The sequence below is a fragment of the Chelonoidis abingdonii genome, chromosome 9, assembly GCF_003597395.2.
Source record: "Chelonoidis abingdonii isolate Lonesome George chromosome 9, CheloAbing_2.0, whole genome shotgun sequence".
NCBI classification, from domain to species: domain Eukaryota; kingdom Metazoa; phylum Chordata; order Testudines; family Testudinidae; genus Chelonoidis; species Chelonoidis abingdonii.
The window spans coordinates 79328157-79352513 of record NC_133777.1 but is presented as its reverse complement, the minus strand read 5'-3'; the positions used below and the strand labels follow the sequence as shown (position 1 = coordinate 79352513).

Sequence of the window (24357 nt, the reverse complement as noted above, 5' to 3'; positions counted from 1 at the left end):
CGGTGGGACAAACAGGCAGAGAAAGTGTAGGAGCTGAGGACTTCTTAAGGGATGGGTGGTGGATGCTTGGCCTGCTGAGAGGAGCTAGAGGTGCCTGCTTCTAGGAGCTACTCAAGGAACAGGAGACACCTTCCCTTCAGCCTGATACCAGGAGCTGCCTCCTCTCCCTTCTGATAGCTGAGCTCTCCACTCTCAAGGCTTGGTCACTTCTGCTTTCCTCTGACTGGCAGCAGATGCTCTCAAAAGACGTATCGCTGGTACTGGATGGCAGAGGAGCCAGTGAGGGAAGCAGCTGCCACCTGAGGAAGGAACAGAGGAAAGGAGCCTTGCTGGGAAAGTTGCTGGCTCCTGGCAGCAGGCCAAGGGCAGCTCAGGGGACGGCCACTCCCTGGGTGGCTCTTGGAATCAGCTCTGCATCCCATCCTGTCAGCTTGGCCTGGTGTAATGAGAAGAAAAGCAGCACAGATGTCGAAGCTGGACATCAGAACATATGTCTGAATGGGCTGATCTTGGAATGGGCTGGATCTCCCATTGCTCATGTGTTTAAAATGAGACAGAGCTCAGGTGCTGGACACTGGGAAATAGACATCTCCGATTCTTTTGAGCCTCTTACAACAGCAACATTGTTTTGCATTGATATACGCAGTGCCCTCCAATCCTATCGAGCTACCACAACCCAGGTTCTCAGGGCATCAAAAAAGTATCCATAACCTCTTGACTTTTTTACTTTTCCAGGTTTCCAAGTACCATACTTCAAAGAAGCCCTCTCCATGTTCACACAACTATGAACTCACTCTGGATAATCCTCCTCCTACTGGTGCAAGGTAGAGTCTTTGCTCGGTAAAAGGGCAGTGTGAGCATCAGCCCCCAAATACCAAGACAGCTCCTTGCCTGGAACTCTTACCCACATCAGGCTGAGCAGGTGGCACTGGCGATCAGGGTTACAAAATGAATCACTCTGGGGCGTAGTGTTAGGGGCCCTACTTAGATGCACCCTTGCTTGCCCACATCTGCATGCCCAGTGGCCACATTTGGCTTGAAAACAGGTTTGTGCCTGGAGTGGCTATTTCAATGCCTATCTGGCCATTGGCAAACACAGGTACCTGTCTGAGTGTGCGCATGCACGCACAGCACCCACGTGTGTAAATATAAGTGTGCTTTTGCAGTCATGTGTTTACACAAGTGGGGCTCTAGCTCCTTGATCATTTGGCTGTCTACATGCTGAGCCATGGGCCAGTTCTCCTCTAATCTGTATTGGCGTAAATCTGGAGTAAGCTTAGCGACAGTTACTTCCAAATTCTGCCCTCACTTAGGCTGTTGCAATCCCATTGACGTCAGAGTCGTTACCCGAATGTCACCGTGGGCACACTGTGACCCAAACTCATTCGCTACAGTGGGGGTCTTTCTCGAACTGCCCGTAGCACATCTCTAGGACTGAGTAGAGATTCGGACTCACCCCTGCGGCACTGCCTCCTGGTCTGTCGGGAATTAGCTCATTCCAGCTCTGGAGCGCCCTCTGCAGGCCGGTGATCCGCCTGTCCTCTGGCCCCCATGTTCCTCCCTGGAACTGGGATGCTGATCCCTGGCAGTACCCCACCGATCTGGGTCTTCCCTCCCTGGGGAACCCCCAACCTACTATCCCCACTTTGCCTCAGTTTTGGCTGCTGCCAAGTCTCCATCTAGCCCCTGTTCACTGCAGTATCAGCCACACATCATAGGCAAAGGGGTCTGGAGTGGCTGCCTTTACCCACCCTCAGGCTGCTTCTCTGCAAGCCCAATACCTAGGTGAGTCTAGAACTAGGCCCTGCAGCCTGGGGAGTTGCTGGCTTAAGGCTTCCCAGCTCCTAAGACCTTTCCCCAGCCCTACTCTCTCTAGGTCCCCTGAGTGAGTTCCCCAGAAGCCAGACCTGTCTCCCTCTCCCATCAGAGAGCGACTGGTGCTTCTGGCGTCCCTGGCCTTCTTACAAGGCCCAGTTACTTAGTTTGGGAGCATGGCCCCAGCTGCAGCCACTTCCCCCAATCAGCCAGGGTTTTACCTTGCCCAGCCCCAGCCCTCTGCAGGGCTTTTCCAACCCCTTCCAAGTTCCGGGCTGGAGCGGGTGCTCACCTCGCTAAAGACTGAAATACCCATGATGAGCTAGTGAAACAATAAAAGGTCTAGTAACTGAACTTGATATTCCCCGCAATCCCCAGAAAGCCAGATCACAGATGTAGCTGAGCAGCTGGTTTGTAGGCTGGGACATTAATGGGGCCATGGATCTCCTCTTTCCCCAGCAGCAGAGCAGCAGCTTATAAAGGACTGCAATGGATTTCCTTCTGCCCTGAAACACTAAGGCTCCTTGGAACAACAGGGTCAAATCCCAGGATAGTTGACTCTGTCCTTCCAAGACAGGGAAACTGAGCTCCATGCAATTCACTGCTTGTGTGGCTTTTGCATGAGTCCTGTCTACTCCCCATAGACATTAAAGATTGCTTGACTTGATTGCTCTCTGTACCATGCTTTGTAGATAACTGTCCCATCCGTACAGGATGATTGTGCTCAAGCTCTGGTTTCTTTGCAAGCACATGGGGTTTTCTCATTCAAAACGCTGAAGTCAAGCTGTGTTTACAAGCCAGCACGACAGATGAGAACTTGCTTTTAGAGGACTGTAATCCCACTTCAGAGTTCCAACACTGGTCTTGGCAAGACAATTCCTTGATCAATCAAGGCACCAGGAAATGTCTGTCTACAAATGGAGCCAACAGCGTGCGGTCAAGTCCCTGTGAAAGTGCAGCACATGCAAACTGGAAGTGTGTTAATTTCACACTGCACTCGGTGGGCAGCACCCATGGGTACCTGACTGCAGATAAGAATAAAGCTGCTCTGGCGAATACAAAAAGCCCAAGTTCCCGATGGCAAGTCAGTAGGGGGCAGAGCGTCTGTGATCAGAAGCCAGATAAGCATCAGACACCAAAAAGAAAAGACACTCACTAAACACATGCAACACTTGCTAACAATATGCAGTGAGGTTTCTGTGTTCTTACCATCCTGTGTATCGCACACGAACGGGATCCTCAGTGTCAGCCAATCAGCTGAAAAATTTCAACGCTATTCACTCGACAGCTGTCTCCTGCAGATAGGTATTGATGCTATAGGTCCCATAAGGTGGAAAGTCAACTTCAGATTTCTGAGTCCCTTTAGGTAAAACCTGAGTATAAAAGAACTAGATCTGGTCTCACTGAACTCAAAGGTAAGAGTGCCACTGAATTCCTGATTTCAGTAAGAAAACCTGACTAGTAACAAAGATCCACGTGGAGCAATCACGAATATTTCGCACAGATTCCTGTTCCTTGGATACCCTGAGCCACATTTGTAGCTCTAGACTCTGTTTGCAAGCTCACTTTAGCGCATGCAACTGGTTGTGCCCACAACCCCCCATTCTGCATACTTGAGTTGTACCTGCATGAGCGTACATGAAAAACAAGAGAAATTTAGCCCTGTGAATCAGTAGTGAGGCTCTTCCATCTTGTGTATTTGCAACAGAAACAGACATTCCATCCATCTTTCTGTTTTTCAACAGTAAAGACAGAGGGTGGTAGATATTTCGCTATGGCTCTTACCAGCACACAAATGCATGACGAGGTGGAAGGCAATCCCACTCCTGGAATGCCTATGTCTCAAGAACAACTACAGGAGATGGTGTGGTTTTTCCGGAGAGGAGATTGTAAGTACCATAAATAAACATGGTAGATGGTCAGGGCTGCAGGGGAATCAAACGTCTGGTTGTGAACCTTGTTGGCTAGTGGCAGATAGCAAGGGGGAGTTACTCCAACCGTAGAGGGTGGCCAGAAATGGTTTTCCCATCCTGTGAGTTTTTGAGTTTCCAAAAAAATTTTTTCCTTGGGTGATTTTTAAAACTGGCTCTTTTTCCCATGAACAATTTCAGTGTTGATAAATCACCCTTTCCCAAAACATGTTTCATCAGAAAATTCCCAACTAGCTCTTTCCAGAGGTAGCTGCCTATGTTACAAACCTGGGTCCTTCCCTGGCTCTGGCAGGGCCTCTAGAATAGGCCTGCACAACTCGTAAAGCGGCGAGGGCCATATTACTCCAAAGAAAACAGCTGAGGGCCGAACCCCTCTGGCCCCACTGAACGCCCCCCACAGCGCCGCCCAGGCCCCCTAAGTACTCCTCCCCCTCCCCCCAGCACTGCCCACCCCACAGAAACAAACCCTCCTTCCCCAGCGTTGCCCCACCGAACCAGCAGTATTGAACCTTGGTAATATGTTATAGTGGGCCCCTAAGGTAGTATAATTAAGGTAAAAGAAAAGCTTCTTTTTGCTAGATGTAGAATAAGATCTTCCCCCACTTTGTAATCCACGGTGCTGTTGAATGAATGAGGTGTGACTGAGGAAGGCGTGGAAGGCAGCACCTCCAGACAGCTGCAACCCTTGGAGAGGGGCTGGGAGCCAGACCAGATCAGTCGAACAGGTCAGCCACTGACTCCTCACTCACCTCCTCAGCCCCCCCACCCCTCCAGCTCACCTACTCACCTCCCACCACTGTCCGCCCCTCGCTATTCCAGCCCACCACTGCCCGCCTGCCCACTCGCCTCCTCAGCCCCCTACCCCCCCAGCTCGCCTCCTCATCCCCCGCCACTGCCAGCCTGCCTCTTCAGCCCCCCTCCCTCATCCACCAGTTGCCTACTCACCCCTCGCGGGCCACACAGTGAGCCCGTGCGGGCTGCATGCGGCCCCTGGGCCACACGTTGTGCAGGCCTGCTCTAGAATCAAGAGGCAAATACAAGTGGGATGGGGGACATCTTATTACTGAGATCTCCCTTGCAAATTTCTACATCCCACTTGGAAACGGCTCCAGTGTGCTGGTCGATCTTTCTGCCCAGTGGGTCTTCCAGCCATTGAAGCAAAGGTCTGTGATCATGGGCTGCTTCAGCAGAGCAGGAGGCACGGATCCACGTGGGTGGACTTGAGGACGTACGGTCAATCTCACTCCCACTGAGGTCATGAGCAAAGCTCGCCTTGACTTTTGTAGTGCAGGATCAGAGTCCTAGCACCCAGCAGAAAAAGCCAGGCTATCCTGGGCTGGAGCTGGCTCCAGAGACTGGTACAGAAAACATTGGTATTAAATCCAAAAAAGAGTGTACAGAATAGCTTGAGCATACCATGGAGTTTGATCATTAAATATTAGCTTTTAATGGGCCAAATCCCAAAGTCAATGGAGTTTTGCCTGAGTAAGGACTTCAGGTCTGGACGGCCTGTGTTTACTTGCTGATAACACACCAGGACAAATAACCTCCACTCGCTGCTTCAGCCCTAAACTCCCTCCTTCTGTTTGGGTAAAAGCCCACTCTCCCATTTCGAGGTTTAATTCTGCCAGGTCCTTTACACTCCTGACAAGCAGCTGCCTTGGGGGGTGCTCTTGAGTTGGGGTACACACCCTAAGTGATGTGTCCTCAGGAGCAGGCCGCGTAAGGGCACTTTGGAGGTCCTGCAAGGTCACGGGCTACCCTGCAAACTGTCCTGCCTTTCACAACACTTGTGAAATCAATAGGGGCAGAGGTGGCAGCGAGCCGTTGCTTTCTCAGGTCATTGGCTGGCTGGTTCTTGCTCACATGCTCCGGGTCTAACTGATCGTCATAGGTGGAGTTGGGAAGGAATGTTCCCTCAGGTCAGATTGGCAGCGACCTGGGGGAGGGGGTTCCACCTTCCTCTGCAGCCTGTGGGTGCGGGTCACTTGCCCCGATTACCTGGGTATAGCTCATTAACCATTTCCCTGCCATTGCAGGGGTCTGGGGCAGTGGAGCATTCTCCTGTTCTTTCCCCAAGACACCTAGCCTCCTGTGGGTTGTATCCTTTGGTCTCATTTCAGTGGTTGGGTCAGTGTGCGGGTACAGGGTGGGGCTGGTAGCCTGGGACCTACAGGAGGTCGGACTGGGTGACCTGGTGGGCCTTTCTGGCCTCCAACTCTATGACTCTTTGAAGGGAGCTCAGCAGAGGCCCCTTTGCTCTCCCGTAATCCTGCAGCTGGTTTGCACCAAACTCATCCACCCCGCACAGCCTGGAGCACCCCCGACAGAACGTGGATGTAACAGGCTTGTCAGAATGGCTCTGCACACGCTGACTTCACTTGTCAATGCTTCTCCCCGCCAGCATCCACGTGGAATTACTCCATTCTAGTCCTGTCCTTTGTGGTTCTGTTTCTGGGCCTCCTCCTTCTGGGAATAAATATCATGGCAAACAGGTAAGACGCGCAGAACTTTAGGGGTACAGGGAAGCTGTAAAATTCACTCTTGGGGCACAGGGGAGAACAAGGCCACAGAGAGACTAGGGCAGCGCCTGCAGGAGGGACAGCTGCTAAACCCTGTACAGAGTGCCCCGTGGATGTGCTCCTGAGCGGGACAAGGCTCTAAGCCCCTCAGTGCTTGTCCTTAGAGGCAGCCAGAGCAGGGATACTGGTTTCCCCCTCCTCAGGTGTACAGGCTCTCTGCACGTGTAATGCCGAGAGACCCCAGTCGTCGGCGGGTGGGATTGAACCTGTGGCCTCTGGACCTTAAAGCATGAGCCTTTCCCGCATAAGTTAAAAGCCAGCTGGCTAAGGCTGTCGAACAGACTCATTTAATTCTCTCTTTAAGTGGTCTCGCTGCCACTAGATGGGACAGAACACCCCACCCAGAGGGTGTGTGGGTGATACATGCTGCCCCCCGACGCCCACCCATCACCAACCAGGACACGGCCTGTGGGATTTTGTTTGAGGAACATGCTATTCTAAATGGGATCTTTATTATGATTGGTTTTAAGTAGAGGTGATCCAAGAAATCATTCCAGTGGGTGTCCACACAAAGACGGGGCCATTTTCAAACCGATTCCAGTTCTTACTTACCCACTAGGTTGCTAATTTGAATGCACTGCACGTCTGTAGAGCCTGAAAGCTGTTGCCATCTGATGGCTGCCACGTGGCCAGCAGATAAATTATTATGATTGTGTGCCAGGCACCAAAAAAAAAAAATCACTTGCACATCTGAAATAATAGATTAATAAGAATTAACACTTTGCATTTCCATCATGCTTTTGACCTGTTTCCTGATGTACCGTGCGAAGGCAGGCAATTGTTATCCCTGTTTTATGGATGAAGTAAGTGATGCCTAGAGAGGTTTAGCATCTTAATGCCCCATTTTCACAGTGGTAGAAATTTCAGGTCTGTGCTCATTCCTTTAGACCAGGAAGGAAGGCCTAGTGGTCAGTTCAGTTTCTTGTTCTGCTCTGCCACCAACTTCATGTATGACCTTGGTTAAGTCACTTAGCCTGTCTTTGCCTCAGTTTCCCCATACATAAACTGGAGATAATAGCATGCCACTACCTCACAGAGCTACTAGACAGAAAGATCCAGTTAAAAAAGATTGTGAGGAACTCAGATAATCCAAAAACGGGGGCTGAATAAATACCTAAAATAGATAAAGCTGCCCCTTTGCCTCACCTATTCAAACTAAACTTTCACACCGTTTGGTTTCTAGAGCAACAGTATGAGTGAATCGTGGTCAGATACAAGCATCAGAGAATGTGTCAACCCTCGTAATCTAGGTTCTGCTGGAATAACAAGTATTACGCCACTCTGCTGGACTAAAACTTATTGGGCGGGTACCACAGAGCTGAGAATGAGTCTTCTCCTAAAGTAACAATCTTTGCACCTCACTCAGGCTATCAGAAGAAGAGTTTTCTCTTCATCTAAAAGAAAAAAGCAGCAGCAGCAGCAAAGCATTAGGCATTTGATTTAGGCCAGGGGTGGCCAAACTTACTGACCCTCCGAGCTGCCTATGACAGTCTTCAGACATTCAGGAGCCCTGGCGCACCTGCTGGGCTTCGGCACCACAAGAGGCGCCTACTGGGGCTCAGGGCTTCAGCCCTGCAGGGAAGGGAGTCTCTGGACTTCAGCCGGGCAGAGTAGGGAGTCCCGGGACTTCAGCTCTGCTCCTGCTGAAGCCCGGCAGGCATGCCCCATGGGAATGAAGCCCTGAGAGCCCCCCTCCCCTTTGGGCAGAAGGCAGAGGTGATGTGTCGGGGGGGACGACAAGTGGAGTCATGTGCCCCCCTGCCCCCGATTTTTGCCAGAGTTTGCTGGCCCTGCTAGGTCACATGGGGTCGCCAGGCCCCCTCCCTGCACAGCAGCTGCTGGAGCTGGCAAGCTGGGAGCTGCAGCTGTGGGAGAGGCAGTGGCAAACAGCAGGGGGCTGCAGGGAGAGCCGCTGCTTTTGCTGCTGCCTTTCTCCACGGAGCTAATGCCTGGGAGCTGTAGGGAGGGGCTGCTGAGGGTAAGGGGGGCATGCCCGGTGAGGGGCACATGACTCAAGCTGTTGTGGGGGCAAAGCTTTACATTGTGCCCCCCCACTCTCAGCAGGCACCAGTTGTCTCTGGCAGAAGCCCCAAGCTCCCCCCTGCCCCAATCCCAGTCTGGTCGATGGAGAAGGGATGGGGGGGGGCTCTGCGAGCTGCACTTGAACTGTAGAAGAGCTGCATGCGGCTCACGAGCCAGGGTTTGGCCACCCCTGGTATAGACAATTTGGGGAATGATGTTTTCTCATTGGATTCTTTGCAGTAATATAAACGGCAGCTGTGGGCAGGGGCGGCAGGTTATATGGGCTCAAGGTGCTCAAGCACCAGGAATATTCAAGGCTGAGGGCTGTGCTCCACCAATATTTGGAGCTGGATTTCTCCCCTGGCACTGCCTGGAGCTGGCCCTGCCCCCGCCTCAGAGCTTCCCTGCCGAAAAGAAAACAGCCAGTGCCTATCTCCCTGGTTTGTGCTGCTTTTGCCTAAGGCTATAGAGATCAGGTCAGGCAGCCTCTTGGAGCACCGGGGCAGGGGAAGAGGGAGAGAGGAGGGGGAAGGAGGCACACATGTGCTTGGGACCTCTCTCCCCCACCCCCCGGCACCCATGGGCAGCAGCAGGGGAGGCCACACGTGATGGCAACCCCCCGCCCCAGTACCCACCATAGGGGAGGCAAGTGGGCTTTCTGGACCTGAGATAGTCCCTAGGAGCATGTGCAGTGACTGTGGTGCAGAGTGACTGTGCTGCCGGGGTGGGGGGAGAGGAGGGGTCCCTCCCCTGGAGCTTGCTGCTGCCAGTGAGGTGGGGGAGTCCTCTCTGGCCCTAGCCCTGGGGAAGCCTCTCTGCATCCCAAGTTCCTTATCCCCAGCCCTGCCCCACCCCAGAGTCTGCCCCCCAACCCTAAGCACCCTCCTGCACTGTGAACCCCTTATCCTCAGCCCCACCCCAGAGTCCTCACCTGAGGGGAAAAATGTGCAACTTAAATTTGGTGGTCAGTTTGGAGTATCATTGTGTTTAGCACAATACTTGATTATTTTACACCTCTTTAAAGTATACAGGTGTTACAAAGTGGGAATGTTCTTAATGTTTTCTCTGAATACTGTGTGGGTGCCTCAGTTTCCCCTATGCATTTCTCAAGGATCTAGATGGTGGGATACGGGGTTTGATTGTTGTAGAGCCCTAGATTGCCAGTGTGATGCCGTCTGCACAGAGAATGGCTGAAACCCTGTCTCCGGGCAACTGATGGCCTGGGCCGCTCTCCTGCAAGGTGCCAACTGAAGGTGTTGGAGAACAAAGAGATCAGGTGGCCTCCTAATGCCTGGAAAAGAGACAAAGGCCAGAGGAGAGAGTGTCAGTGCCTGTTTGAACTTCCGGGAAGCGCATGGTGTGGAAGGGGATGCTGGGATGCTTTGGAACTACTCCATACAAAGCCAGTCAGGACTCTGGGGGAGCCTCCTTTCTCTGAGCATACTGTCTCCAGAGCAAGACGCTTACACCTTCCTGGGTCTGACCTCGGAGCATTCAGCATGACCTTCCACACCGTGCGCTTTCCACAGCGAGTGTGCCCAGACAGGTCCTGGGGCAACCAGAGGTCCCTGCACCCCAACTCTGCAGTCAGACGTGACTCTTAGCCAGCCGGTAAAACAGAAGGTTTATTAGACGACAGGATCACAGTCTAAAACAGAGCTTGTAGGTTCAGAAAACAGGACTCCTCAGTCAGATCCATCTTGGATGGTGAGGAGCCTAGACCCAAGTTCTGGGCCTCTCCTCATTTCCCCAGCCAGCTCCAAATTGCCACTCCCTCCTCTGGTCTTTGTGTCTCTTCTGGACAAGGAGGCCACCTGATCTCTTTGTCCCCAACACCTTCAGTTGGCACCTTGCAGGGGAAACTGAGGCACCCACACAGTATTCAGAGAAAACATTAAGAACATTCCCACTTTGTCACAATAGGTACAATAAAATATAATATCGTATATTGAAGCAGACAAGTGCTGCTTCTGACTTTCCACTTTTAATTGACCCTTGTAATCTTGTGGTGCCGAAGCACTGTAGCTTCATTTTATATCGGCTTACAGGGCGGGAGCGGGGTCGGGTGGAGGCTGGCAACACCATTTGGGGCACCACCAAAAATTATACAAACCTGTTGCCTATGTGGGTACTAAATCACTTCACTCCACTTACATGCCTGGATGCTTCTGGGGTTTCTATACATCAGCAGCTAATGTACGTCCCATGCCGAGCAGCGCATACACCGGTTTCACACCTGCTGCACGAACACCTGCACTGGGCCTGCGGTTTCACTTCTTGCTTCTTTTTGTATCCTTCCCCATTAGAACTAGAAAGATTATCCTTGTGTATGAACAAGCTGCCAAAACTGCCAAACCAGCTGAGCCAGAAGCCAAGCCACCCTTTGTGGATTTGAAGGAAGATGATAACTTGAATCCTTTAATGCAAGATTTGCTGCCGAAAGGACAAAGACCAGGGGAGGTTTTGGTTCAGTGGAAGGATGGCAACGTGACAGCCCTGTATGCAGACAAGCCAGAGGAGGACATGTAACAGTGAGCGCAATCTGAGTCTAGACCCCAGACAAATATTTCACCAAGTGTCATGTATCTAAATTCATGCTGACTGGAGCTTGGGAAGTTAAGCACAGTTTATCAAAGGGAATAAAAAGAAATGGCAGAGGAGATTCCTCAGCATGAGCCGCTCTTGACTCATATAATCTGGTCTCGTCTCACCTGCTTTGATGCCAATATGGCCTGATCCTTACCTGCTGCTGTCGTTTGGTTCCAAGGCTACTCCTACATGCCAGCTTTGCCCACCCTCTCTTATCTGTTATTCGCTTCCACTGCAAAACAATTATATGAGCCAAACCAGACAAGGAAGGGGGGAGGATTTTACTGCGGTCAGCCAGGGAATGCATGCTTTTAAAAAAACTCTGCGAAGGTTCATCAAGAAAATGCTGAAGCTAAGCAGATGTGCTGATGCTTCGTCAAAAGTTGCCTTTATTAAAATATTTTCCAAAGTAGTTGATTGAAATTGTGTAATTATAGATACATGACTTTACTCTGCAGAGAAGTGCAATTCCATACAGAATCAGAGCAGTTACTGTCACCAAATCAGGTACAAAAAGGAAAATAAAGTACATAACCTTTCTTAAGGAAAATGGCCTGTTTATTGTGAATTTTGCCCTTGGTTGAAGGTTATTGAGCATTCTGCACAGAGAGCATCAAATGGAGACACCCACAAATAATTTAAGAAAAATGGAAAATATATCAATCTTATACACAAACGATTTTGTTTAAATTCACCCAGTAAAGGAGTATTCCATTGGCAAAGTCTTTGAAAAGGAACATTGCATTGTAAAAAAGCATTACAAAATATATTTTTGGTACAAGTTCTTTCAGTGCGGAGGTGTTGTTTTTATACACTGTACCTGGAAGTGTTTATTCTGCTGCAATTATATTTGCAATGTTTTTTCATTTCATTTAAAAACCTCACCTTGCTTATTGCTTTAACAGCAAATTGCAAACACTGCTGATTTGAAGGCATACCAGCTGCAGTGTGCGAACAGTCCAGTAGGGGGGGCTTTGTGGTCATTAAATGAAATGTATTGACCTTGGAGCAGGTTATGTCAACATTTTGCTAACTGTCGCTGAACAATACTAGCAATAAGGACTTTCATCTGCACACGCGCTGTAGTAAGTTACCTGAAATGAGATTTGCAGATCTCTAAACAATGGACCTGTTCCTGCTCCCATGGAAGCAAAGGGGAGTTTTTCCATTGATTTCAATGGGAGTCGCATAGGATACAATCTCTGGATTTGCAGACCAGTCCAGTTAGGGCTGTAAATACATATCAGTTATTTTAGGGGACAGAACCTTAGAAGAACACTGACATTTTAACAAACACTGGAAATCTAAGAAATTTTCAGTTACAGAAACCCTTTAAAAAATCCTACAAAAACCAAACCCCCTAATGTTGGAACGTATGGAAATTCAGAGTCAAGATACCCCAAACAACCTTATCTCCGACATGTATCTCTGACTACCTTCTATTCAGATTCATCAGACATTATGCGTTCACACTGCAGATCTTCAGCACTAACAACAGGAGCCAAATACTACAGCTTGTCCGGAGTACCTGAATTCCACATTGTGGTAACTTTCGAGGGTGCAAAGAGAGAGAGGCCCCTGGGATGTTAGAGACCTGGGTTCATGTCCCTGGCCTGCCAGAGTCAAAGTGATCTGGGAGGAAAATTCTGCTGTGAATCAGCCAGAAGCAGGAACTTTAACCCAGGCCTCCTTCACCCCAGGACAGCGTACTGACAACTCATCTGCTCTCCCACAGGCCAGCTGAATGCCTGAGCCACTCAGCTGCTTTCTCTCTGTCTAAAAACTTCCTGACAAAAGTTTTGTGAAAACCAATACATCTCCATAAACTATCCTGGCTCTGGTGAAGTCGTATATTCCAACCACCAAATATTCCCACTACAGGGTACCAAACTGACCATTACATTTGTGCCTTCTACATGATCACTGCATTTAGATACTCTGGACTCAGTTATTACATGGGCCACACCTCTTGTTTAATCAGCTAGTGGGCATTTATGGGAGCTGATTTTTCAAGAAGTGGTGATACACATGTACAAGCAGAGGATCTGGCCTCTTGGGAGAACAATGTAAAGTTTATTTACCCTACGCACGGGGCGAGGGCATTCAGCCTCTCATCCTGCTGATGTGACAAATATAACATAGGCTTCATCTCTCCCTCTCTCTGTTCTGCTTCTGTTATAACAAATAGCTCTACAAACACTCAGTGCAAATGCTAGAACTAATGTACAAATATCATGTCAATACTGAGCTACAGGGACTGGACAAATAGTCAGTGATTTAGAAGGAAGTTATGACAAAGTTTCAAACTCTTCTGCACTCAATCCCGGGCCTATTCACTGCATCCCTACCAAAGTCCTTAGCTGTAGTTCTAAGGCCAAGTGCATTGTCAGTAAATCATGGAAGATGGTCTGTAAGCCACTGCTGCCATGGAGATTGTCAAATATGCCACTGCAGAAGTTGGAGAAGGTTCCTTGGGATGCCAGGAAATCCAGTGGCTGCTCCTTTCCCATCCCTTGGAGGGGCCAAGGCTTAAAATATTTTAAAGCCCTTCAGTAAGGTCAACGTGGGAGCTTTCCTCTTGCTTTGAGCCCGTGACGATTTCACCGTGACCAGCTTGGCTTGTGCCACGGAGGGAATCTCTTTGTAGTTGACTGTGGAGAGAGTGTTGAGTGTGCAGCTAGCCAGGCCGTGCTTGGAGGCCACTGCAGTTGGGGAAGCAAGGTGTAGTAAAGGCCTCTCCTCTGTGATGAACAGCGGTCGGACCACCAGGTTCCGCTCCATCTCCCTCCTCACTTCCCGCGCAGCTTCATGGAACACATGTTGCACAGCCTCGAACTCCAGGCAGGCAGAGACCTCGTAAAACAAGCACCCGTGCTTGGCAGCTAGAGACACCCCTTCGGCTTTGGTGACCTGTCTGACAAAGGAGAACAGGAACTGGTGTGTGAGCCAAGCAGAGACCATAAACCATGACAGCTGATGTGCAGGTTGAACCCACGGCTCAGGGCCTGAGATCATTTCTCCCTCTAGTAGCCAGCCGTAGCCACTGCAACAGCCTGATACAAAGTGGCAGCTCATAGAGAGGACTTGAGCACTAGATAAAGGAATTTATGCTGTAGAGCAGGCCTGCACAACTTGTAAAGGGGAGAAGGCCACATTACTCAGCTGAGGGCCGACACCCCCCGGCCTTGCGGAAACACCCCGCCTCAGCACCGCCCAGCCCTGCATAAACAAGCCCTCCTTCCCCAGCGCCACCCCACCAAAACAACGGTGGGCCAAAAAGGAAGGTTGGGGGTGGGAGGTGATACTTGATTTTAAATCAACCAGGGGCTCCCAGCTGAAGAGGTGGCTGGGAGCCCTCAGGGGCAAATTAGAGGGCCCGGGGCTCCAGCGGCTGGGGGAACCCAGAGCTTTGTGGGGCTGGGGCAGGGATTTAAAGGGCCCAGAGCTCCTGCCGCTGAGGGGAGCCCAAGCCCTTTAAATCCCAGCCCCAGCCCATCCGCTGGAGTCGCGGCCGGGACTTAAAGGGCTCAGGGCTCCCCGCGGCTGCGGGCAGCCCAAATCCCTTTGAATCCCGGCCGCGGCTGAGATTTAAAGGGCTCTGGGCTCCCCGCGGCTGCGGGCAGCCCAGAGCCCTACGAATCCCGGCCGCGGCTGAGATTTAAAGGGCTCAGGGCTCCCCGCCGCTGCCCGGCAGTCCAGAGCCCTATGAATCCCAGCCGTGGCTGAGATTTAAAGGGCTCAGGGCTCCCCGTGGCTGCGGGCAGCCCAGAGCCCTTTGATTCCCTGCCACGCGCCGCACAGTGAGCCTCCGCGGGCCCATGTGGCCCACATGTTGTGCAGGCCTGCTGTAGAGCCTGATCCATTTAAGTCAATGAAAAAACTCCCATTGACTTCATTAGGTCTTGGCTTGCTTCACACTAACTACTCTATTGCCTGGATATGCACAGCCACAATTTATTACACTGGTACCCTTCTAAAAGGAGGGTTCAGAGCCCAATTCAGCAAAAACGTAACATTAAACATGTGAGTAGTCCTATTAAAATCAATGGGTTTAAGCCAGTTGGACTATTCCTAGGCTTAGTTAGGCATGCACTGACTTAGGGCCTTGGATGCCACAAAGCTAGGAAGTATGGTAAGAGACTACCCTGGCTTAACCAGGAACCCTTCAATGATCTGAAACTCAAAAAAGAGTTCTACAAAAAAGTAGAAACTAGATCAAATTACAAAGGATGAATATAAACAAACAACACAAGTATGAAGGGACAAAATTAGAAAGGCCAAGACACAAAACAAGATTAAACTAGCTAGAGACATAAAGGGTAACAAGAAAACATTCTACAAATACATTAGCCATAAGAGGAAAACCAAGGACAGGGTAGATTTGTTATTTAATGAGGGGAAGAAAACAGTAACAGGAAATGGCAGAAATGCTAAATGTCTCTTTTGTTTCAGTTTTCACCAAAAAGGTTAGGAGGGATTGGACATCTAACATAGTGAATGCCGGTGAAAATGAGGTAGGATTAGAGGCTAAAATAGAAAAAGAACAAGTTAAAAATGACTAAGACAAGTTAGATGTCTTAAAGCCACCAGGGCCTGATGAAATACATCCTAGAATGCTCAAGGAGCTGACAGAGGAGATATCTCAGCCATTAGCGATTATCTTTGAAAAGTCATGGAAGACGGGAGAGATTCCAGAAGACTGGAAAAGGGCAAATACAGTGTCAATCTATAAAAAAGAGAATAGGACAAGCTGGAGAATTACAAACCAGTCATCTTAACTTCAGTGCCCGGAAAGATAATGGAGTAAATAATTAAGCAATCAGTTTGCAAGCACCTGGAAGGCAATAAGATGATAAGTAACAGCATGGATTTGTCAAGAACAAATCATGTCAAACCAACCTAATAGCTTTCTTTGACAGGGTAACAAGCCTTCTGGATATGGGGGAAGCGGTAGCTGTGGTATATCTTGACTTTAGTAAGGCTTTTGATACAGTCTCACATGACCTCCTCATAAACAAACTAGGGAAATACAACCTAGATGGAGCTACTACAAGATGGGTGCATAACTGGTTGGAAAACCGTTCCCCGAGAGTAGTTATCAGTGGTTCACAGTCAAGCTGGAAGGGCATATTGAGTGGGGTTCTGCAGGGATCATTTCTGGGTCTGGTTCTCTTCAATATCTTCATCAATGATTTAGATAATGGCATACAGCATACACTTATAAGGTTTGTGGATGATACTAAGCTGGAAGGGGTTGCAAGTGCTTAGGAGGATAGAATTAAAATTCAAAATGATCTGGACAAACTGGAGAAATGGTTTGAAGTAAATAGGATGAAATTCAATAAGGGCAAATGGAAAGTACTCCACTTACGCAGGAACAATCAGTTGCACACATACAAAATGGGAAATGACTGCCTAGGAAGGAGCACTGCAGAAACAGATCTGGGGGTCATAGTAGATCACAAGCTAAATATGAGTGAACAGTGTAACACTGTTACATCCCAGAATGATCTTCGCTTTTTTTGTATTAGCAGGAGTGTTGTAAGCAAGACACAAGAAGTCATTCTTCCGCTCTACTCCCTGCTGATTAGGCCTCAACTGGAATATTTTGTCCAGTTCTGGGCCCCACATTTCAGGAAAGATGTGGGCAAATTGGAGAAAGTCCAAAGAAGAGCAACAACAATGATTAAAGGTCTAGAAAATATGACCTATGAGGGAAGACTGAAAAAAAATTGGGTGTGTTTAGACTGGAGAAGAGAAGACTGAGAGGGGACATCAGAGAACAATTTTCAGTACATAAAAGGTTTTACAAGGAGTAGGGAGAAAAATTGTTCTCCTTAACCTCTGAGGATAGGACGAGAAGCAATGGGCTTAAATTGCAGCAAGGGCAGTTTAGACTGGACATTAAGGAAAACTTCCTAACTGTCAGGGTGGTTAAGCGCTGGAATAAATTGCCCAGGGAGGTTGTGGAATCTCCGTCAATGGAGATTTTTCAGAGCAGGTTGGACAAACACCTCTCAGGGATGGTCTAGATAATAAGTAGCCCTGCCTTGAGTGCAGGGGACTGGACTAGATGACCTCTCAAGGTCCCTTCCAGTCCTATGATTCTATGATTAAAGTGTCATGAAATTACTCATTAGGAACTCACTATGGACCCAATCTAAAACCCACCAAAGTGAAGGGCAAAGCTTCCATTGGCTTCCAATAGCAGATCAAGCCCTACAGATTTTAAATGCCAAATGTCTATATTAACATGCGATCAAGTTTGCAAATTTGAACATGAAAATGTCAGGAAATGCAAAAGTCCGAGACCTCAGCGTTGAACCACATATGTAGAGTCATGCTGTTCTGCAGCTGGGGCACAGAATACTTCTCTCCCTTCTGACATGCGGGTTGTAATGGTGAAATAGATTTGTTTGTTGGTTTGGCATTTTGGCCTGCGTTACTGCATCATATGATAGAAACCCATGTGCTGTACAATTCTTCAGGACAGGGAGACTGGCTTGCAGGTGCCATGGCTGCTGGAATGAATCAGCAGGCAACGGGGGCTAGACGCGCTGAAATACTCAGTGATGACTGAAGCTAGGAGGATGAAATCAGAGCTCCATATATTTCGACATGAAGCCTGACTGTGCTGTGATTGTATCTTTATGCTAAAGCTACCAAACCCAATGGCACAGGGGCAATGAACTGTGACCTTGTTCCTTACCCCTGGACAATCGATCAATCAGTCATTGCTTTCCAACCCAAACTCAATACCCAAACTCACTTTCCAGAAAATCACTAGACTCTGTGTGTAACTGGGAGGGAAAAACCAGAGGGGAAACCCTACTGATTACCTGAACTCTTCTATAAAAAGCCCACCACAGGTGTCCAACTGCTGGCCCCTGGGGAATGGAGGGCTAAGGCCATCTCAGCTTCTCCTCCTGCTCATACAGATGCTTAGGGGAAGGGCCATGACTGGGGAGGGTACCTTAGGGGAGCCACACCCAGGGGCTTGGGGCTGGCTGGATCCCAAGCCTGAGAAGATTGTTGTCTGCCCCAGCAACCTCGATTTCTGGAAAGATCGTAGCTAGTAATGGGCCTGGCCCATGCCTTGAATACCAGAGCCCTGGCTGTCCTGACCAGGAGCCTGACTTTGACCTGTTCTCTCGAACCCCTGGAGACTTAGGGAGAGGCAGGCCTGGACTGCTCAGGTCAGGCTCATCCGTCCTCATAGCTGGAAGGAAAAAGGAGCTCCCTGAAACCCATTGAGCTGCTGTTGTTACATCAGACATTGCACCCAGCACAAAACAACAGGGAGCAATCAAGCTGATGGCATTGACCTGGGAGGGAGGTGAAACTGTGCCAGAAGCTGTAGCCTTGAGGGGAACCTGGTGAGCCCTGCAGGGAGCAGGGTGACTCAGGCACCCTGGAGCAAACAAAGCCACTGCAAGAGAGTAACTAGAACCTTTGCCAGGTCCCCTTCAGTTCCAGGAACTTGGGCACAGCCCAGCTGCATGGGGAATGTGTCAATATGCCCTCTTCAACCCTCCCTCACTGGGGTCCTTTTCTGGAGAATGCTGCCCAGACAAGGTGACCTTTGGATGGAGCCGGTATCATGCTGGGGTACAAATCTCTGCTGGCCAGACAACAAGCTGCTACTGCAGCTGGTGTCAGTTGGTGCCTGGGACCGGGACAGAGGGCTATTACACTGCCGTTCCTGGCAAGATGGTGCTATATCCTACTGGAACCATCCTAAAACTCCATCCAGTGGCTTATTCTCACTCCCTGCCCCACGGCTGTGGCACTTCTGTTGTGATCAACCATACCAGTTCCCCTTGGAGCTGAGACTATGCGCAGCCAACATTCAGGGGCCATGCTCTGCTACCATTCCTCACACAGAGTAGGACTTGACTCTGTGGGCAGCCCCAGTGAAATCAGTTGGGCTACTTGTAGTGAGAGAATACTCAGCCAGAGTATGGAAAGCAAAATATGGCCCTCAACGACCAGACCCCGGCAAGGACCAGGCTAACAGACATGCCTGTTTGCGCACACAGTAACCACAAACATGGATGAACATTGGGTAACTGCATGAGCAATTATCTCATCGGTTGCATGTGTGTGGGCAGTTACTCAGTTTGCACATGCAGCTTGAACTAGTTGTGTACCTAAATTAGGTGCACATAGTGCTTAATTTGTAATGAAATTGGTGCCGGGGCTCAAGCAATATTTTTACTTTCATAACTGACACGGCAAACCCAGAGCTGCCGGGGCTCTGAACTGCGGAGCCCAGAGCTGCCGGGGCTAGGAACTGCCGAGTCCAGAGCTGCTGGGGTTAGGAACTGCCAAGCCCAGAGCTGCCAGGGCCTCTGAACTGCCGAGCCCACAGCTGCTGGGGCTATGAACTGCTGAGCCCAGTGCTGCCGGGGGCTATGAACTGCTGAGCCCACAGCTGCTGGGGCTATGAACTGCAGAGCCCAGGGCTGCCGGGGGCTATGAACTGCTGAGCCCACAGCTGCTGGGGCTATGAACTGAAGAGGCTCAGCCCTGGCAAGCCCTGGCACAAATTAAGCACTGGGTGCACACTTGTAGGCATGCTTTGCACACTCGTTTGTGTGCCTATATTGCCAGAAGATCTGCCCCTAAGGATACATGACCACAGTCCATGGACCACAGAGAAACACTCAGCCAAAGTGAATCAAAACACAGATGGATACTCCATTTGAGACTATCACCCTCCCTCGTTTGATTGCTGAATCCGCCCTCATTTACTGCTGCCCAGGGCCTTGGCTCCTCCAGCCCCGATAAGTTAATACACCACTGCCCCAGAGCTCTCTCTCTCCAGTGAATGTTGCTGCATTAATCCTTCTGCCGGGATAGCAGGCGAGTGGCTTTCTCTAAAGGACAATGGGTAGATGAGCCTCTGGGTGAATGAGCTGAACGACCGTGCCATCTTCCCTGCCCATGGATGGGGCAGCCAGACTCTTGATGAGATAAGGACAGCATGCACAGAGCAACCCACTGAGACCCTGCAGTGGAGTCTGTGAGATGCTGGTGTAACTTGTGATCTCTGTGTCTCCACCCCCGATCCTGCGGCTAGGGCACGTACAGAGGTTTATGCAGGTGCCACCAAACTCACAGATCTGGACTGTTAACTCAAGCAGCAGCAGCTTGTGCTTTCAGATCCAGACAGCCTGGGCTCAGTCCTGGGAGGGGTGTCATCACATTGGTGACAGCAGGGGTGAGGGTGAGGGGAACCTGTTGAGACTCATGGAACAGATGGAGGAAACGGGGGGAAGAGAAGCATCCAAGGGGATGGGGAGACAGCTGGCGGTTATGGGTCAGAGAGGCAAGATGTTGAGAGAAAGTTGGACCTGCTGAGTAGAATCCCCGAAGACAGGACAAAAGAACACCAGTGCTGATGCTTTTAAAAACCACAGGGCCGGGGGGGTTCCAAAGGGGAGACTTTTATAACTCACACAGGACTTCTGGGGCAGGAGAGGGGAAGAGACGGGTGCTCTCGGAACAGAGAGGGCCCAGTTAACTGCAGGACCAAAGCAAGCTGACCTGGGGAGGAGAGTGTTCCAGGGTTGGGAACGCAACCCAGGCGCTATAGGAGAAGGACCCTGAACACCCCCACCAGGGCCCTGACTCCAGCTCGAAAAACGCTCTGGAGTGTTGCAGAAACTGAGGGAGGGAAATGCATGGAGGGTTTATGTTTGTGTAGCCCTATGTATTTCTCGTGCAATTAAAAAGCTACGGTGGTTTAGAATCCCATGCAAACTCTGTGTGTGTGTGTGTGCGTGTGTGCGCGCCCGCGTGTTCCACCCACGCTGTGCCCTTGAAGATTTAATCTGTGGACCAAGAACACCATACAGCTGGGCTTTTGGGACAGGCTGCGCCTAAACTGTGGAGAAGCCTAAGGGGTCAGTATTTGTCCCAGTGTCTGCAGGAGGCTAAGCTGTCAGGTGCTTGATAGAGGCACCCCAAGAGCGTGCCTAGGGACCCCGAGACAGGAACAGACTCTGGGGGCTCGGAGAGGTGGGTGCAGCCTGGTGGGTACCCAGGAGGAGATGTTCAACTAGATCTGTGACAGGGGCTTATTTGGACTTCACAAAATGCTGGTAGGGAGCTTTGCAAGCTCCAGCTGTGACCGCTGTTTATCTTGGCAAACAGAGCGAGGTCTCCAGTAACAGGTTGGATTTACTTGTAGGTTATTGTTGTCAGCTTTACAAGGAGGGGGGAGGCTGGCACAGGGGACACCCTGCAGTTCCTTCCAGCTTTAATCAGTTCAACAGGAAAAATGGGAAACCCCTCCCTGTGTGTGCAATGGGTCTCTGTGGCTGGAATAGACACTAGCACCACCAGGATTTCTAATCACATGACCCTGGTATGAGCAAGAAGTGGGGAGGTATTCTCTAAAGTATTGGCCCAGAGTAGCATGCAAGGCCAGGCAAACACATCAAAAGCATTTAGCCCCTGCCAAGAGAACCACAGGATAAAGAGCTCTGAGAAAAGGAGGCAGGGGAGTCCGACAATGTAACACAAGGAGCTGGAACGGGTTCAAATGCATTGTTACAATGCAGCCTAAAAAAACAGCTAAAAATAGCAGCAACCTCAAATTAAGCAAATCACCTTCCAGCCAGTGCGGACACTGGGCAGGGAAGAGTGGGGAGGAGGGAAATATTCAGAACAGGAGGCAAGGTCACACAGGGCAAGGGGTGTCCTCACGCCACACCCACAGCCAGCAATCAGGGACTAGGGGAAAACGAACAAAAGATTCAGAATTGGATTGTGCAGCTTAGCGGTACAGAACAACAGAGCGACCGGAACTGAATCAGTGGGTGCATCCCTACAATGGGCAGCCGCTCGCAGGCTGCCATCCGGCCAAGGAAGGGCAGAGGGAGCGGGACAACAGGACAATGACAGCCAAGAGTCAGATGGGGGTGTGTGTGTGTGTGTGTGTGTGTGTGTGTGAGAGAGAGAGACTAGGCCCTCAGATGCAATAAAGAAGGCATTTAATAGAAGTTAATGGCTCCGCTTCATCTGTAAAACAGATCTGCCATTTAAGAAGGTCTCTACTGTAAACCAACAAACCCTTCAGCCATTTCAGGGAGTAGCTAGCAGGATGCACATTCTGAAGCTCATAGGAGTTAAGCCCGAACAGCTGACCAGCTGCGGCCCCCCTCACACACACATCTGCGAGTTCTTCAGCAGGTGACAGAGATATGTGTTCCCTTCAGTTCACCTTAACAGAATAAACACATATCTACCTGCCTGGCTGCCAATCCTACGTCAACTATGCAGCTAAATGCCCTACTTTCTCTGCGAGAAAATCATCAGAAATGACAATCTCACATGTAGCCCCAGTAAAGCGTTCACGCTTTCAGAGCCTCCCCCAAACATTAACATCAGAGCCGCTCCTCCAGCCCTTTGGCAAGACTCACTGACTTCAAGTAGACAATTAATGAGTGAGGACGGCAGCATCTGATCCCTGGGATTCAGCCAAACATATTCTCCTCGCTGCAGTTTTCAACCCAAAAGCGAGTTCAGTTCCGAAGGAGAAACACCCCACGGCTTGGTGTAATGTAATCTCATGGCTCAGTCCAGAGCTCGGTGAACAGGTGTTCACATCACAGAATCACCACGATCATCGGCACTAACTTGTCCCCTTTTCTCAGCAGAGACATGCAGGCCTGGCTGGAACCCAAAAACTCCCTTGTCCCCTCCAGATCAAGGTGAGCTACCTTGCCAGGGAAGCTTGCATTGTCGCTGCCCTTCTGCACATGAAGAGAGGACTCCGGGGCTAGCAATGGGGAAATTTGAAATAAATGAAAGGCTAAAGTCAGCATAGAGCACATCTTCACAAGCCCGTCTGAGCTAAGCAACATTACCCTCTGCATGGCACAGATCGAAGATTGTTACCTGTATTGCTCCAAATCCAGCTTATTTCCCAGCAGGAGGATGGGATAATCATGCTGAATGCCTTTTGCGTGGAGGGAAATGGTATCCAGGTACTGATGACAACCTTCAAAGCTCCTTTTGTTGTCAATGCTGTAGACTACCATGAAGGCATTGGCCCAGTTGAGATAGCGTTCGCAGTTCACCGGTACATCCTAGCAGAGTAACACAGGACAGCATTATCACAGGTCCCTGGTGCCACTATCAGAGCCCGTCTGGGGGCATTTGCTCGTCTCGGGCTTTGTACATTGTTTCAAAACTAAGCCTATTTCAAAAGGCCATTTGAGAGCGGACTTGGCTTGGCATGAAAAAGTTCCTTGTGTAACGAATCAATGATATTAAACAGCTCATGCTCCCCCGAATCAGAGCAATCAAAAGCACGCCGGGCAGCAGCAGGTTTTCGCTCAGGCAGGCTTCCAGAAAGACTAGCCTTTCAGGCAGCCTTTTGCACTGAGTCATTTAATTGGTGGGTTTCTTTGTAACAAAGAAATTCTGCTTGTGGCAGGGAGAGCCGGTGTGGAGGCCTTCTGGGATGGACTGGCAAACTCCAGGGGGCCTGTCCAAAGCCCAGTGGAAGGCACTGGAAATCTTTCCACTGACCCCAGTGGACACTGGTGTAGGCTTGGTCATGGAGCAGGCCCATGAGAGACAGGACTATCTGCGAGCAGAGGGGTCAGATTAAATCTACGTAATGTCCCAGGGCACAGCAACACCAGGACTCCCCTCTAAGTTACTTAAGCCGATGCGACCAGATGCCCCAAATATGGACACCATATACTCAGTACAAATCAGCAGAGGGGAGGGTATGCACAGGTTGCTTAAAGCTCACTTCTCCGTGGCCCTGATCCTGCTGCAGCTGGCAATGAAGCTGGTGGATCAGGCTGGGAAAGGAACAGGTCACTCTCATCGAGCCCCCTTTCCCTGGTGATGCCAGCAGCGGGAAGGAGTCTGGGATCAGAGCTCCTGCCCTTCTTGTGTGTCACCTGTACACAGACACGCCAGCTGGTCTCGGTTACACATAGAATCTGGAGTTACTCCATGAGCTACAAACAGTAAAATATATACACACAAGCGAGTCACTGTCTGTGTCACACTGCAGAGACATCGCTGACGTACCGTACAAGTGAATCAGCTAGCCTGGGCTTGTAAGGAACGACAGCACAGCCTGCCCTGGGGGCAGTGGGAGATTGGAGAGGGGTTGCTTCAGTGGGGGGACTCTGTGGAATGGAGATCAGCACCTGGGCCAAAGCTCGGTCAGCTCTCGCTGGGACAAGCAGCCCCAGTGGTGTTACGGCCCTTTCAGGCTGGAGGTTTCTCCAAGGATCCTTAGGAAGTTGGGTGCCCAGCTCCTCTTGCACTTCAGTGAGCTCCAGGCACTGGGTTCCTTTAGCTATCTCACCGTTATTACTTACAGCGCTCTCCTAGGCAACAGATACAAACCCTCTACCCCAAGCGGAGTTTTCACCCCAGCTAGG

General features: G+C 50.2%; 2 protein-coding genes across 5 annotated transcripts in view; one reads left to right on the top strand and one right to left on the bottom strand.

Annotated features, from left to right (window-relative positions):
• Nucleotides 1-784: 784 nt before the first annotated feature.
• SLC51B (SLC51 subunit beta) lies at nucleotides 785-11210 on the top strand. The gene is made up of 4 exons (XM_032766007.2): nucleotides 785-824; nucleotides 3561-3704; nucleotides 6151-6241; nucleotides 10657-11210. Exons 1-4 carry the CDS (start codon nucleotides 785-787, stop codon nucleotides 10877-10879), a joined length of 498 nt encoding a protein of 165 aa, XP_032621898.1. The 3' UTR covers nucleotides 10880-11210.
• A 92-nt stretch (nucleotides 11211-11302) lies between these two features.
• RASL12 (RAS like family 12) overlaps nucleotides 11303-24357 on the bottom strand; it is a 45351-nt gene continuing 32296 nt past the window's right edge. For all 4 annotated transcript variants that reach the window (XM_032766002.2, XM_032766001.2, XM_032766004.2 and 1 more), the window contains 2 exons: nucleotides 22847-23037; nucleotides 11303-13853 (listed from right to left, as the gene is read on the bottom strand). In XM_032766002.2, the coding sequence (XP_032621893.1) occupies nucleotides 13469-13853; nucleotides 22847-23037 (576 nt within the window). In that variant the 3' untranslated portion in view covers nucleotides 11303-13468. The remainder of the gene's footprint in view (nucleotides 13854-22846; nucleotides 23038-24357) is intronic.

Excerpts from the sequence above, each read along its gene's own strand:
- SLC51B (XM_032766007.2), top strand. The coding sequence starts at position 785 with ATGAACTCACTCTGGATAATCCTCCTCCTACTGGTGCAAG. Across the intron at positions 825-3,560 it reads CCTCCTCCTACTGGTGCAAG|TAAAGACAGAGGGTGGTAGA; the intron begins GTAGAGTCTTTG and ends GTTTTTCAACAG. Across the intron at positions 6,242-10,656 it reads ATAAATATCATGGCAAACAG|AACTAGAAAGATTATCCTTG; the intron begins GTAAGACGCGCA and ends CTTCCCCATTAG.